General features: G+C 40.9%; 1 protein-coding gene across 8 annotated transcripts in view; it reads right to left on the minus strand.

The window, feature by feature from the left end:
* Positions 1 to 12,165, minus strand: part of eif4g3a (eukaryotic translation initiation factor 4 gamma, 3a) — a 45,609-nt gene extending 33,444 nt beyond the window's left edge. For 5 of the 8 annotated variants that reach the window (XM_067505905.1, XM_067505903.1, XM_067505899.1 and 2 more), the window contains exons 1-3: positions 11,571 to 12,164; positions 3,730 to 3,802; positions 941 to 1,108 (exon numbers count right to left, since the gene is read on the minus strand). In XM_067505905.1, coding sequence (XP_067362006.1) covers positions 941 to 1,108; positions 3,730 to 3,802; positions 11,571 to 11,734 — 405 coding nt within the window. In that variant the 5' untranslated portion in view covers positions 11,735 to 12,164. Of the gene's footprint in view, positions 1 to 940; positions 1,109 to 3,729; positions 3,803 to 11,570 lie in introns of all 8 variants that reach the window. The other 3 variants (XM_067505901.1, XM_067505900.1, XM_067505904.1) reach the window with 2 other exon arrangements.
* Between the last annotated feature and the right edge of the window lie 459 nt (positions 12,166 to 12,624).

Consider the following 12,624-nt stretch of genomic DNA (forward strand, 5'->3'; position numbering starts at 1 on the left):
ACAAACATTAACGTGAACTTTTAACATAAATTTATCAGATCTGACTAAAATATGGGACTTGAGAATTAAGTTCTGTAATGTGAACACAGGCAAAGCAACAATAATGTGCAGCTGCACAAAGTAGCAAACAATGAGACAATAAGTGAATGGCAGGCAATTTTAAAGTTATTTGAATAGCAACATTCCAGTAAGAAAAATATATATATACATAATGTAGCCAATGAGCTCTCACAATATATATGTCCTTACTTAATTTCCAATCCTAATGACTGGTACCACACGATCCCCAGTTATTTATTTGGGTTTCTTCTTAGCTTTTCCCCTATGCTTTATTGATGCAGAAGGAATTTAGCTGCATTTCTCAGTAGTCTTAAGACATACAAGTCAAATGAATGTGAATGTGTTGGTCTATAACAGCATCAGACTACAAGAGACTGGCGACTATATCAGTTTTGCTAATTTTTCTGCATGCATACCACATTTCATCATAAAAAAAAATTCGGAATTTCATTAAAACAACATAATCATGCACATTTGGTTTACTGCTGTATTAGGACATGTACTGAAACACAAGAAGACAAGCAGGAAAATAAAATGTGAAAAACTAAAGCAAGGAAAGACAAATAATACCATTTAGGGGTAGGTGATGACAAAACTGTATATACTGCCTAGATTTTTGCAGCATTACTTCTACTTTAATATGTTACAGTACTTTAAACAAAATGTTTAACTTAACTATTTTGTATTCCTGAGTAACCAAAGTCCTACAATTTTGGAACTATTAGTCTTACAATGTGAAAATTTAAGTGTTGTCATTATCTGATTATAATAAATTATAGTAATGCACTGGTGTTAGCACAGGTCACAAAAACGTAAGCAGAGAGACAGACCAAAAATTAACACTGAGAGAGGATGAAGGCGGACACAGTGACAAACTCACCCCTCCGCCTGCCTCCCAGCCCTTAGGGTAGCGATATTGGGAAGCTGTGGGTACTGATACCTGAGAGAGCGCTGGGGAGTGGGCATGACCGGGTGGGGTGCCTGCCAAGCTAGGGTGTCCCTTTGTGATGTCGTGAGCGGTGTAAGGAGGGCCAGCATGCCTGGGTACCTGTTTCACAAGAACAGCCAGTTCAGACACAAAATGAGATATTATGTCACACTGATGCAGGGGGAGGAAGAGCAGTGGCAGGATTCCACAGGTCATGAGTCCTTGCTCCCACTAAGGAATGTAAATTAAGCGCTCAAAATCCAGGATTAGCTCCTGTATGTGTGCAGAGGTGAAGACCTGAGCTGTGCTTAGGTGTTGAAGCCTGCTGTGCTTGGCTAAAGACAGGGTTCTGGCCTTTCCTGCAGCCTTTGGTGCCAAGCTATGCTGTGCAAGGATGTCTGGGCCTAAAATGGCCAAACTGGGTCAAGTAATCAAATTACATTCTCACTCATCTGTGACAGATACGACACCTGGTAAAACTGATACAACTGAGTCATGGTAAACAGGTCTCTGGGTCAAGAGAGGGTTGTGGGTAGACACCAGCAGAGTAAGCATTATCAGGCAGAGATGAGATTTGACTCAGGTCTTAGCCTGTGGAGCAGCAGGATGGGCCTTGGCTGCTGCAGCTGCTGCCTGGCACCACCGCAGCTGCTGCAGCAGGCCTGACACACCAGGGAATGAGACAGGATACTGCAGAAAGAAAACAGGAGACAGACTGCTAGAAAAACTTCACCAAGCCACCTTTTTTCAAAGGCTTTTTTTTTTACCCAACCTAGCACTTATTGCTTTTAAGGCTTCAACAGTTTCTCGTGCTAACATTTAAAAAAAGAAGATCTTTTCCCAGCCTCTACCGGGTATTACATTTCCTTTAATATACAGCTTCCATAGTAACAATCCCTTTTGTATCTCTCCATCCTCTCTTTGTGGCCCACTTCCCTCATATGACCTGGGATAAAGCAACTAATCTAGCTGCTGTTGCCAGGGGAGGAGCCTGCTCTGTTTTAACCAAGTGACTGGTTCTGAGGACATACAGAGTGATAGGATGGGGGAGGGGAGGCAAGCCGCTGTATGAAGGCTGTACATGCGGTGATTGGGTGGGGTGGGGATGAGTGTGTGTGGGTGGGTGTGTGGGTGGTGGTGGGGTATTTCAACCAGTGTCATCATTGTTGCAACCTAACCCCCTTAAAACAAACTTTCCGCACTAGAATATCTCATAAAAGCTGTGTGATGCCTCTAGTATTGTTGAGCTACAGTGGATAGTTCAAAGCTGATTGGCCTGTATTCAAACATATGACTGCTCTTGAACAATATTAGGCTACTTACAGAAATGTCATGCCTGGAAAAATCTATTTTGTGTTGTCAAATTGCCTAAGTGGCAAATCTGAGGTATAGTGCTATGCTCATAATAGTCATATAGTAGAAATAAAAGCACAATGGGACTAACAAAAACACAGAAGCCAATACTTCCAAAAAAAAAAAAAAAAAATCACCTGTACAATATTTGTACTATCCACAAAATATGTCTAAACAGGTCCCACTAGTATTTTATTAGTTCAGTGGATTGTGTGAAAATAAACCAAACATGAGGTGAAAAAGGAAATCAAAATTCTTGTGTGCTAATTTCTATAGTTTTTACAAATTTCCAAACAACGCTGAGGGCAGAAGATTCAGTGACTTCAGTGGTTAAGACTGTCACGTATCTTACAAAGTGTACAGAACCCTCTAACCAATCAATGCCTTTCTGGTAAATGCAGATGTAAAATAATTTCCAGCTGCAAAGAATGTAAGTCATGTTAGGCCAGCATCTTGAGCGGAAGAGCTCATGCCACATCATCTTTTCTTTGGTCCTTAAGGAGATACAGTAGGTGTGGCTGTTCACTGAAGACAAGACAACAAATCATAAATGTCTTTTTCCTTCTGTCACCAAATGTAATTGTCACTCTGACACACATGTTGATGCCCCTAGGTGCCTCAAATAAAAACAGCTAGGTTTATGTGAAAATTGTTAGGACAAATATCTGATAATACTAATACTCCTAAATGAGTAAGAGAGAGGAAGTGACAAATTTCCACAGCAGGAGTCCTGCGTCAGATTAGAGCATTATGTTTTAACAAGTATGCTGTTTTCTTCTGCACATCTACCATGCTTGCAGAACCTGGTAAACCTGTTGCAGATTTATTTACATTTTTTAAATAAAGTATATTTTTGTTGTTCATATAACACAATGTAAAAATATATGTAACAACGTAAGGAGGAGAAAGTAGTTTTTTTTTTCCTGGTATACTGCAGGTTATAAAACCACAAAGGCATAATGGAACGGGACAAACTGTAAGTAATTATTTAGACATGCTGAAACAAATGCAACCATATTTTAAAGGTTAAGATGTTTAAAGAAAACGGGTTAATTTATTCATGATGAATAGTCTAAAAAACATGCTCTGCCTTTAATTCAATCAATCAATGAGGGTAAACTAGTGTAAACATTAGAAAAAACTTGCAGTAAGATGTAGTTCAGTTCAATAAAGCCAAAGCTGAACTAATACCTTCTCATAACAGCTTCAACAAAAACTGAAAAGGATAATATTCACAAACGAAGTGTTGAAAACTACAATGTCGGCATATGCAACTACATACCATTTACATTTCATTATACATATTGCTTATTTTAAGCATGCAATTAGTCTGTATGCTCTACAGCTTCCATACAGGTGGATATGTATGTAAGCGTGTTGTGACTCACGCTGTAGACTGCAGCGACTCCAGGCTGTGTGGGGAAGAGTCGGTCGTCCAGTGATGCCTGAACTCGTGGGATTCTGGAAAGGGTGCATTAAAGGAAAACTCTAAAGGCAACTGGAGAATATACCTAAGACCATTTTTAATGCCACATTTTACGCATACACATAAGAGACTCACAGGTCTAAAAGTTTCCCATTTAGCAAACACTGACCTAACAGCAGCTTTCTACTGTTTTTTGGTTTTATGAACTGCATTCAGCTGATTCTGAACCACAGGGTTTTCCTCAAAACCATGATCGCTCAGCTAGTTTTATTTCAAGGCTTCCCCAACAACCCCACAAAACCCGAAAAGCCCCAGTTGAGAGCACACTCTGTACTTTTACCATTCTGCAAGAGTGAAAGGGAAAATCTGAAATGGATTTCTCAACTACTTCATGCAAGAGGAAAGACAGAGCACAAGATTAGACAATAGTTTAGCCCTTATATGTGAATAGCAAAGGTACAAACTAATTCAAAATAATTCCCTGTTCCTTCTGCAAAAGGTAAAATAACCTCCTTTCACAAAACTTATAAAATCCTGTAACACTGCAGTCTTTCTTACAGATCAGGCAACTGTATGAGCACAAACCAAGACAGAGGATACATGGAAAAAGGAGAATCACTTGGGAAACATCACGCAGATGATAAGAGGAGACAAAAGAGGGAAGCTGTAATAGCCACATAGAAGAGGGAAGCCCTGTGGTTAGTAACCTGCTCAGGCAGTTGTCTGTGACAGACAGGATAACACAGTGATGATCACATGATTTAGGGGAAACCGAATGTCTGGCTTTCTCCTTCCTTTTAACACAAATCATGCCTCCCTTTTCCTAACATTTTTTTTTAATTTACTCTGCACTCGCCTGGAGGAGTCGTCATTGCTCTTGGGCCCCTGCCAGCACCTCTACTCGAGAAAGAGAGAGAGAGAGAGACATTTAACAGGAGGGCTGCAACACAAAAAGCAGAAGCACAGAAGGATGCATCATCTGTTTCATTGCCAGTGAGAAACACCAACACCGCACATATACACATACACACACACACACACACACACACACACAAATTAGGAGTAATTAGAGGCTCAGTCTCTTTACAGACTTCACAGTCTAGGTGAGGAGGAACACAATAACAATGGGTTTTTGTTTTGGTACTAATTGAGAAAATGTCCCATATAGTGACAGTATCACACACAGATACGTGTTTGTTTATAACTTACATATTTTCATAATCTGAAAACTCATATTGTGGTTATTACAAGCAGCAAATGCGAGGAATGTAAGAAAACTGAAAAACTTTTGACTTTTAAATACTTCAGGTCATGGAATTGCCGTAAACTGTGGCAAGGACAAAAAAAGCAAATGCACGATCAGGTGAGATGAGACATATAAACCTACCAGAGATTTCGGCAGACCTGATGTTCTACAACTGCTGCCAATTTGTAAAACTAAGAGATTATTGAAATGGCTCAAAGCCAGCATGAAGAGTTGTCATCTCTCGAGTCATTGCAGATAGATGTTTTCCACATACTAAGCAAACTCAGAAAAGGGAAACACGTGTGTGTTTAACTGAGACACTTTCGTGTTTCGAGAAAAAACTCAACTGCATAGTGACATTTTGACAACGCTACATGGAAATTTTCACATGGGTTAACTGAGAAACTGAGTGATTGTTTTTCGCTTCTACATCTTTATATTAAGAGTATGGCTTCCATATTAGTAATAAATTTCCTCCAGTACGTATTTTTTTCGGTCACATTCTGAAATGATTTTACCCAGCCTGATATAACTTTACTCATTTTGCAGTTTGAAACGTCGTGACAAGTTGGAAATTGTTGGGCTGTCTCTGAATGTCTGTAGGCCTAGTTTTTGTGGCGTTTCCCCACACCGCCTCCACTAGTCGGACTTATGTCGGCAGCTTTACGGCTGATTCAATTCAGCGTTAAATTACCTCTGGTCCTGTCAGTGAGAGGGGTCACTGTGATTCTACATTCAGCTAAGCAAATCAGTGCAATCAGTGCCCAATCGCCACTTGTCATTCCAGACAAAAGCTACATAGCTGTTGATCTTCATCACCACTAATTCTTTGATATCAGCTTGGTTTGTTACGGCCCGTAGGCTCACTGCTATTGGTAAAAACATTCATATCCAAGAGATCACATTGGCAAAACATAATTTGTCAACCCTTTGCACAGGCTGGCAGATAACCAGATGGATGCAGATTCTGTGCATTTGAGCTTTACCGCATGTATCAGGCACAACCTTATAAATGCCTGATACAAACTGGCTGACTGCACTAATTAGATATTAGGTATTAGTTTGATCTTCATTAATTTTCTGCTTGAGTAGAGAGGGTAGATACAATGTCAGCTTAGACTTACAACAGAAAGTGTGAGTCACTGTCGGTGAAAAATTACCTGCAACATGTGACTGGACAAAACGATTCTAAGAAGAAATGCAGTATTCAGATGAGGGTGCACACAATCTTAAATCAACTTTGTGAACTCAAAGGAAAATGGAAGATTGTCACCCCAGATTTCATATGACAACTGAGTCCAGGTTCATGTGTATATTTTGTAAATCCACTCTTATCTGTAACGGGGATCCTAATTCTAAACAAGGTGAAACTGCTTTGTAGTTTACAGCTCACAAATTGAAAATTGGGTCCAAAACAAATCTGGCACCGCAGCCTAAAATATGCCCACCCTGACCCACCTTCACTGAGGAAATCATAAAGTACCTTCAGCTGCTTCTCTATGTCCCCTGATTACACAGTGACCCGCAAGCCTCATTTAAGAAGGAGATGAGATGGTGCTGTGGCTCTTGATTCATCATTAGCTTACTGTAATGCCACTTAAGTACTGAGTGTGAGAGGGGGAGAGAAAGGGGAAGACATGAGGATGTAGATACAGCCTTACAAATAGCAGGGGTGTTGCCAGGACACTAACACAACTCAAACAACTGTAGCTGGTATTACAGAATAAACTAATGCATCACAGCAGTGTACGTAACAACCTACCTCTTAAGTAAAAACACCTGAAATAACAGTAAAGAAGAAAACAAGAGAGATTCTGAAGTTGGTTTTGCTGACTTAGCTGCTCTCTAGTCAAATACACTTTAAATCAAAAAAGTTCTGGAAAGTTACACGCAATTTTTTTTTCTCCATAGCAAAATGTTTTGTGTCACTTAAATATGGCAAACAGACTTGAAAAATAAAAACACTTCACAAGTCAGCACTGAATAATGTGGGCTACCTGGATATCTGTCTACAGAGGGTTCAGAATGGAGGCACAGGAAATGAGTAGAGAGGGCCCAGATGGTGCAGACACAAACCCTCCTTCTCCCTGCTGGCCCACTGCCCTCTCTCTTTTACTGTTTCTGTCTCTCTCTCTGTCTCACACACATACACACACACAGATAAAAGCAGAACTCTCTCTGCCCGCATGTTGTTGCTGAGAATGCTCTTTAGTATGAACAATAGGAGGTAGATTGGTGGATTCAAATCTTACAAACCAAATCTTAAGCAACAATGGCAGAGCTTGTGTTTGCAGAAATACAGTAACTGAACTTCAAAGGAGGGAAATACAAAGAAAATGTAAATGTCAAAAATAATAAGAAGCTCTGCCCAAAACTGATAAGGCAGAAAGTCATGATTTACTATGGCTTTCAGTAACTAAAATCTTGTAAACATGATGAGGATAAGATGATGACATGAAGGTATCATCAATACTTTAAGACCGGACATAATTACACACTGCCTGCATATAAGGAGATTCACCTATTTGTTGGACAGTACATACCAATATAACTCCTCCAAATGATGGTCCAAAGACCAAATCATTGCAATGTTTGAGGAGAAAACTAGAACATTCAGTAGGTGTTAAAGTGTAGCCTGTATTTGTTGGAGGACATTAGCATCTATAAGACTCCACGGAGGTGTTGTGTATCTCCGAAACACTGCCAAGGTGCAACAAAAGCTGTGAAAACTACAGCCCTCACTGTCATTTAGTCGAAATGCAGTACAGCTGTTTCCTGTAAAACAAATGTTTAAGAAAATCTGAATTACACTCATGAAATGTTAAGTATGAAGATGGTTAAACTGTCAAATATTTAAATGAGCCAAATTACACTGATTAGGGATTCTGCAGCAGAACCAGAAACAAACTCCAATAGTCAGAGACAGCAGTCAGTATCATCAGGTTACCAGTGCATGTGTTAAACTGCAGCACTGAACATACTAGCCAGAATAATGAACATACTAGCCTGAATAATGAACATACTAGCCTGAATAATGAACATACTAGCCTGAATAATGAACATACTAGCCTGAATAAGGAACATACTAGCCTGAACACTAGCCTGAATAAGGAACATACTAGCCTGAATAAGGTACATACTAGCCTGAGAATGAAAACCGAATTAGCAGCCATTTCACTTAACAGAATACTAAAAAGAGTCAGACAGTTGACATAAACAGCATACAAGAAGAACATGGAATCAGGGGAAACTAACTGTTGCTAGAAACAACTAGCTAGGTGTTGATGGCTTAGGCTACCAGATGTAATGTATATTCTAATATTATAATATTGCATTTATAAAGCAAATTCTGAACTCCAGCATCAACATTACAGCATCATTGTGTGGGTGGGATGGATCTCAAAAAACAAAGTTCACTGCAAATATCAATTATTGTAAGAACTGCTGACAGTAATGAGATTGAAATTCTAGTTTTCCCCAATTAAAAACTCCTAGAGTAAATAGAGAGGGTTATGTTGATTTAAGAAAAACATATCCACAGTGATGTGTGAATGACACTTGAGATAAAAAACTCAGAGAGCAATGGTGGTGTGCAGGATGTCTTCTTTAACAGGCCACTCCTTCTCTGGAAAGAACAGTCTTGCATGCTGGCTCATTACAACTCAGCAGTTTATTTATAACATCCCACAGTAAGTCTACTCATGAAAATATTTTTCTCATGCAGGCTACCCACACCTGTCTTAAAATACAGGACTACTGTGCTGTGTGAATAACCAGGTGGGCATGCAGCTATTACGTAGCTGCATCTCATAACTAACATTGGCTGTGACGGCATGTCTGGCTTGCAGGTTACATTCAGTTCCCATGCTCCTTCTAGGCAAATACTGTCATTCTGTTGTTCATACAAAAACCAATCATGAGAGCAAGTAAATTTTAAAAAATGTGTAAAGTTCTGAAACAGAGTAAGGAGGGATCTGTTTAGCGAATGATCAAAGTATTGTATCGTGTAGATGACGGTTAGCAGAGTGCCCATAGATAGGAGCAGGGGAAAATGAAGAGAAGCCCTCAGTTTTCTCAGCTGGGCCTGCAGTGGGTTGAGGTGTGGGGGATGGAAGGAAACGAGGGAGGGCAAAGGCAGGCTGGGTGACCTGGGCTTTTGTTGGCAGATGGTGGGAAGCACCACCTTGGCCTCTCGCTCTGAATGCTAAGCAGCAGTGCCATTGTTTGGCAAGTGCAGCAGCAGACGCATGCGCAGGGTGTTTCTGTGGCAACCAGGAACAGAAACAAACGCCGCCCCCCAAATGCCCATGTACAGCACACACACACACACGCCTCCCCATCAGGCATCCAAGGACTCCACAAACACACATGCCAACATCCACAAAGTAACAATTCTCCTACACCAGGAGCCCAGGCCAAACGGAACCCAGTCTGCTCCCACACTCCTGACCTCAAAGATCTAAGGAAAATAAGAGGTCAGACAAATGGTAACACTCACAGTGGTTGGTTTTCATGTAGACATAGAATTCAAATGCAGAGCAATCTAGTTCACTGTCTAACATGGGGCCAAGGACTATCAGGTTGATTCTGAGAGTTACAGAGATCCTAGGACAATGGCAACTGGTTTAAGTTTTTTTGTAAATTCACTTATTCACAATTTACTTTTAAATATATTTTAATTAATATTTAAGTGAATAAAAAAACTGATTTATTGCAAGGCTGTAAAGTTGGGCTAAATTAGAAGTACATGTGTCCCTGATACATTGCTATGACATCAGTATACAGTCAAGTCTACCTAACCTACTGATACAACTAGAGAAATAATATGAAATAACCTTTGACCAAATTTGACTCTGTTAATGGCATTTAAAAACATACAGTAACAAGAATATGTCTGTATGGCAGTCTGGTAGGTGCGTGCTAAAGCTTTGTCCCTTTTCATGATTGAAATGGACTATATCAGTGGATCAATAGCCACAGCTTCATCAAGCGGGGTCAGAAATTCCAAAATGTGATAAACATTAAATCTGACACATTACCCAAAGGTAAAAATTAAGAGAAGACTGATTAAACCAAACTGAACAATAAAACAATTATGTCCAAGGAACACGATTCTTCCAAGACACCACAGGTAAAGGCATCCATTGAGTGAAGGAAGGTGGCGCGGTTTTGTACTTGGTGAACGACTATCATACAACTCAAAGTGGGTTAAGTAAACCTAACACTCATCTCAAAAGCCTAGAGTGTCAAGCAGGACATGACACAACAAACAAAGAGAGCTTGTGTTGTGTTTCATTTACTCGTTTAACTCGGACAACTCAAAAACGACACTCTGCCACCTGCCATGACCAGCTACTTGCTGCCCCTTACAGATCTCAGAAACCCAGGGACGCCGTGATAGAGGGTGGCAGGAAATCGGGTTGAGACAACCCACCACAAAGCTCAGCCACAACAGAAGCTGTCAGATCACACATCTCTCTGCAACCAGCAGGCAGGAGATGTCAACCTAATCCCCTCTCACACACTACTGCCACCATGCTGTAAATAAAACAGGAGGTGACATAACCATAGTGACTTCACTCCACCAAAAGTAGGGTAGAGTAACACTGGACTATCTCTGTAGGATTCTGAGGTGAAGAATTAGAGAGCAGGGGCAGCATGAAGCCATGGTTAAAAAAAAAATTACTAAAAAAAAAAAAATGCTGACAGAGCCTCAAACTGTAGTCTAAATATTTAGACACACAGTTTTGGGAGATGGAGAACAAAACACTAAGAATTATAAAGACAAACTGCACTGTCACAGTCACTGCAGCTGTCATGAGCTGTGAAACTATAGTTTCCGCTAGATATTTTATGGCTACATTCTGCAGACTGCCATGCTAAGAGCTCACCGGCCCGAGCTGACAGGCCTGTCAAAAGTGCACGTCGCACCCCTCTAGGAGCTATTAAAAGTAACAGTGCAATAAACATAAACTGGGCCTTACTTAGGCTAACGTTTGTCTAACTACTAAGCCCCGGGTCACCGCCCTGACGTGGATGATTTGTTGGTCTGTGACGTTGTATTCACCGGTTTTTGCTCTTGTTAGCCTTAATAGAGCTCGCAATTACAGTAACCAGGCTAATGCACCTTGCTAGCCAACCACGACAACTGAACAAAGCCGGTGACCGGTGTAGAAAGCCCGATAGCTTGCCGGTGATGGAGCTTCGCTCCAAAAACAATGTCATCTTTACTATAACGTAGACTGCCTCTATAACTAAATGACAACTATAGTTCCAACAAACGTGTTGCTGAAAGTAGTGTCATATGCACCAATTACCAAAATTAAACTGACATTTCCCTTGGCTGGTACAAGCAGCTTGATAAGCTAACGTTAGCTTGCCTAGCCAGCTAATCGTCCCCTCCCCTCCCCTCCCCTCCCAACTACCTCCAAACGAAACCATCATTCCCGTATCAGACCTCTATTAACCCCATCACTAATAAAACACCAGTGTGTGCTACTGTTAGTCAAATGCATAAAATCACAAGCAATGTCCTTGTTACCCAAGTCAAAGGATACTGGGGCGGCGGTACCGCGCCGGGCTGGGGAGCTGTTGGGGCTCCCGGCGGTAGAGACACGGAGGTCAGGGTAGCCCGCAGTTGGCTCGACGGAGAGGGGCCACTTCCAGGTCCGCTAACTGCGATAGCGGCGGGTTTGGGGATCACTTTCGATGGCAAACTCATCGCAAAAAAATTAACAAAAAAAAAAACCTATACCGTAATAAATACTGGTACACACAGCGTCTAGTTGCTTACATAGAGCAAGCGTAGCTGATTCTTGAAGCAGGCCCCAAAATCCCTTTAACGAACTGGTATAACGAAGCTCGAATAGCAACACAAACGTCTTTTTTCATGGAAAGTCGCTGTTCGGATCAGCAGCGCTATTCATGGGGACGGTGGGAGGTTTAGCCTCCCTGGCCCGTCCGGAACCAAAGCGGATCCGGCTCGGCTCGTTTCTTTTCAACGAATTAATCGCCAAAATCTTTAGCCTCCCTCGGCGATCTATCCTTTCTTCTCGACAAGTATGTTTTCTATCATTTTTTTTCTCACAGAGATGAGAGACTTCGCCAACATGGCGTTGCGGCCGCTTCCAGCAGTCCGGGCAGGACAGATGATTCGGCAATTCTCGGCCAGTTACGGAGTCGCTCGGCTAATCAACTAACCCACAATCGACTACTGATATCAAAAAGAGTGGTTTAGATTCTTAGAGTGTCCCAAACACGGATTTTTCTAAATCAAATTATTTTGTTTATTATATTTTCAGCTCCCACTGTACTCAGCAGTATTTAAGTCCACTATGTAAGAACATGTCATTGACAATGACCAAGACATTAGGAATACATAATGTAAAATAGTTTTATATATCAACATGCACAAATGGTTTTAGTAATTGTTTTATGCACGGGTCAAACGTTTTTATATTCAGACACAGTACAGTTCATATCTTATGACCCACAATAGCGTAACATAAATTTATGGGATGATGCCGCCATCTACTGCTCTTATTGCTGCTTTGCATCTGCAGTTTTGCAACACATTTCCCATGAGGTTTACAGCTATTGTTTGAGTAATTT

This window comes from Channa argus, chromosome 5 (genome assembly GCF_033026475.1).
Source record: "Channa argus isolate prfri chromosome 5, Channa argus male v1.0, whole genome shotgun sequence".
In the NCBI taxonomy this organism is placed as follows: domain Eukaryota; kingdom Metazoa; phylum Chordata; class Actinopteri; order Anabantiformes; family Channidae; genus Channa; species Channa argus.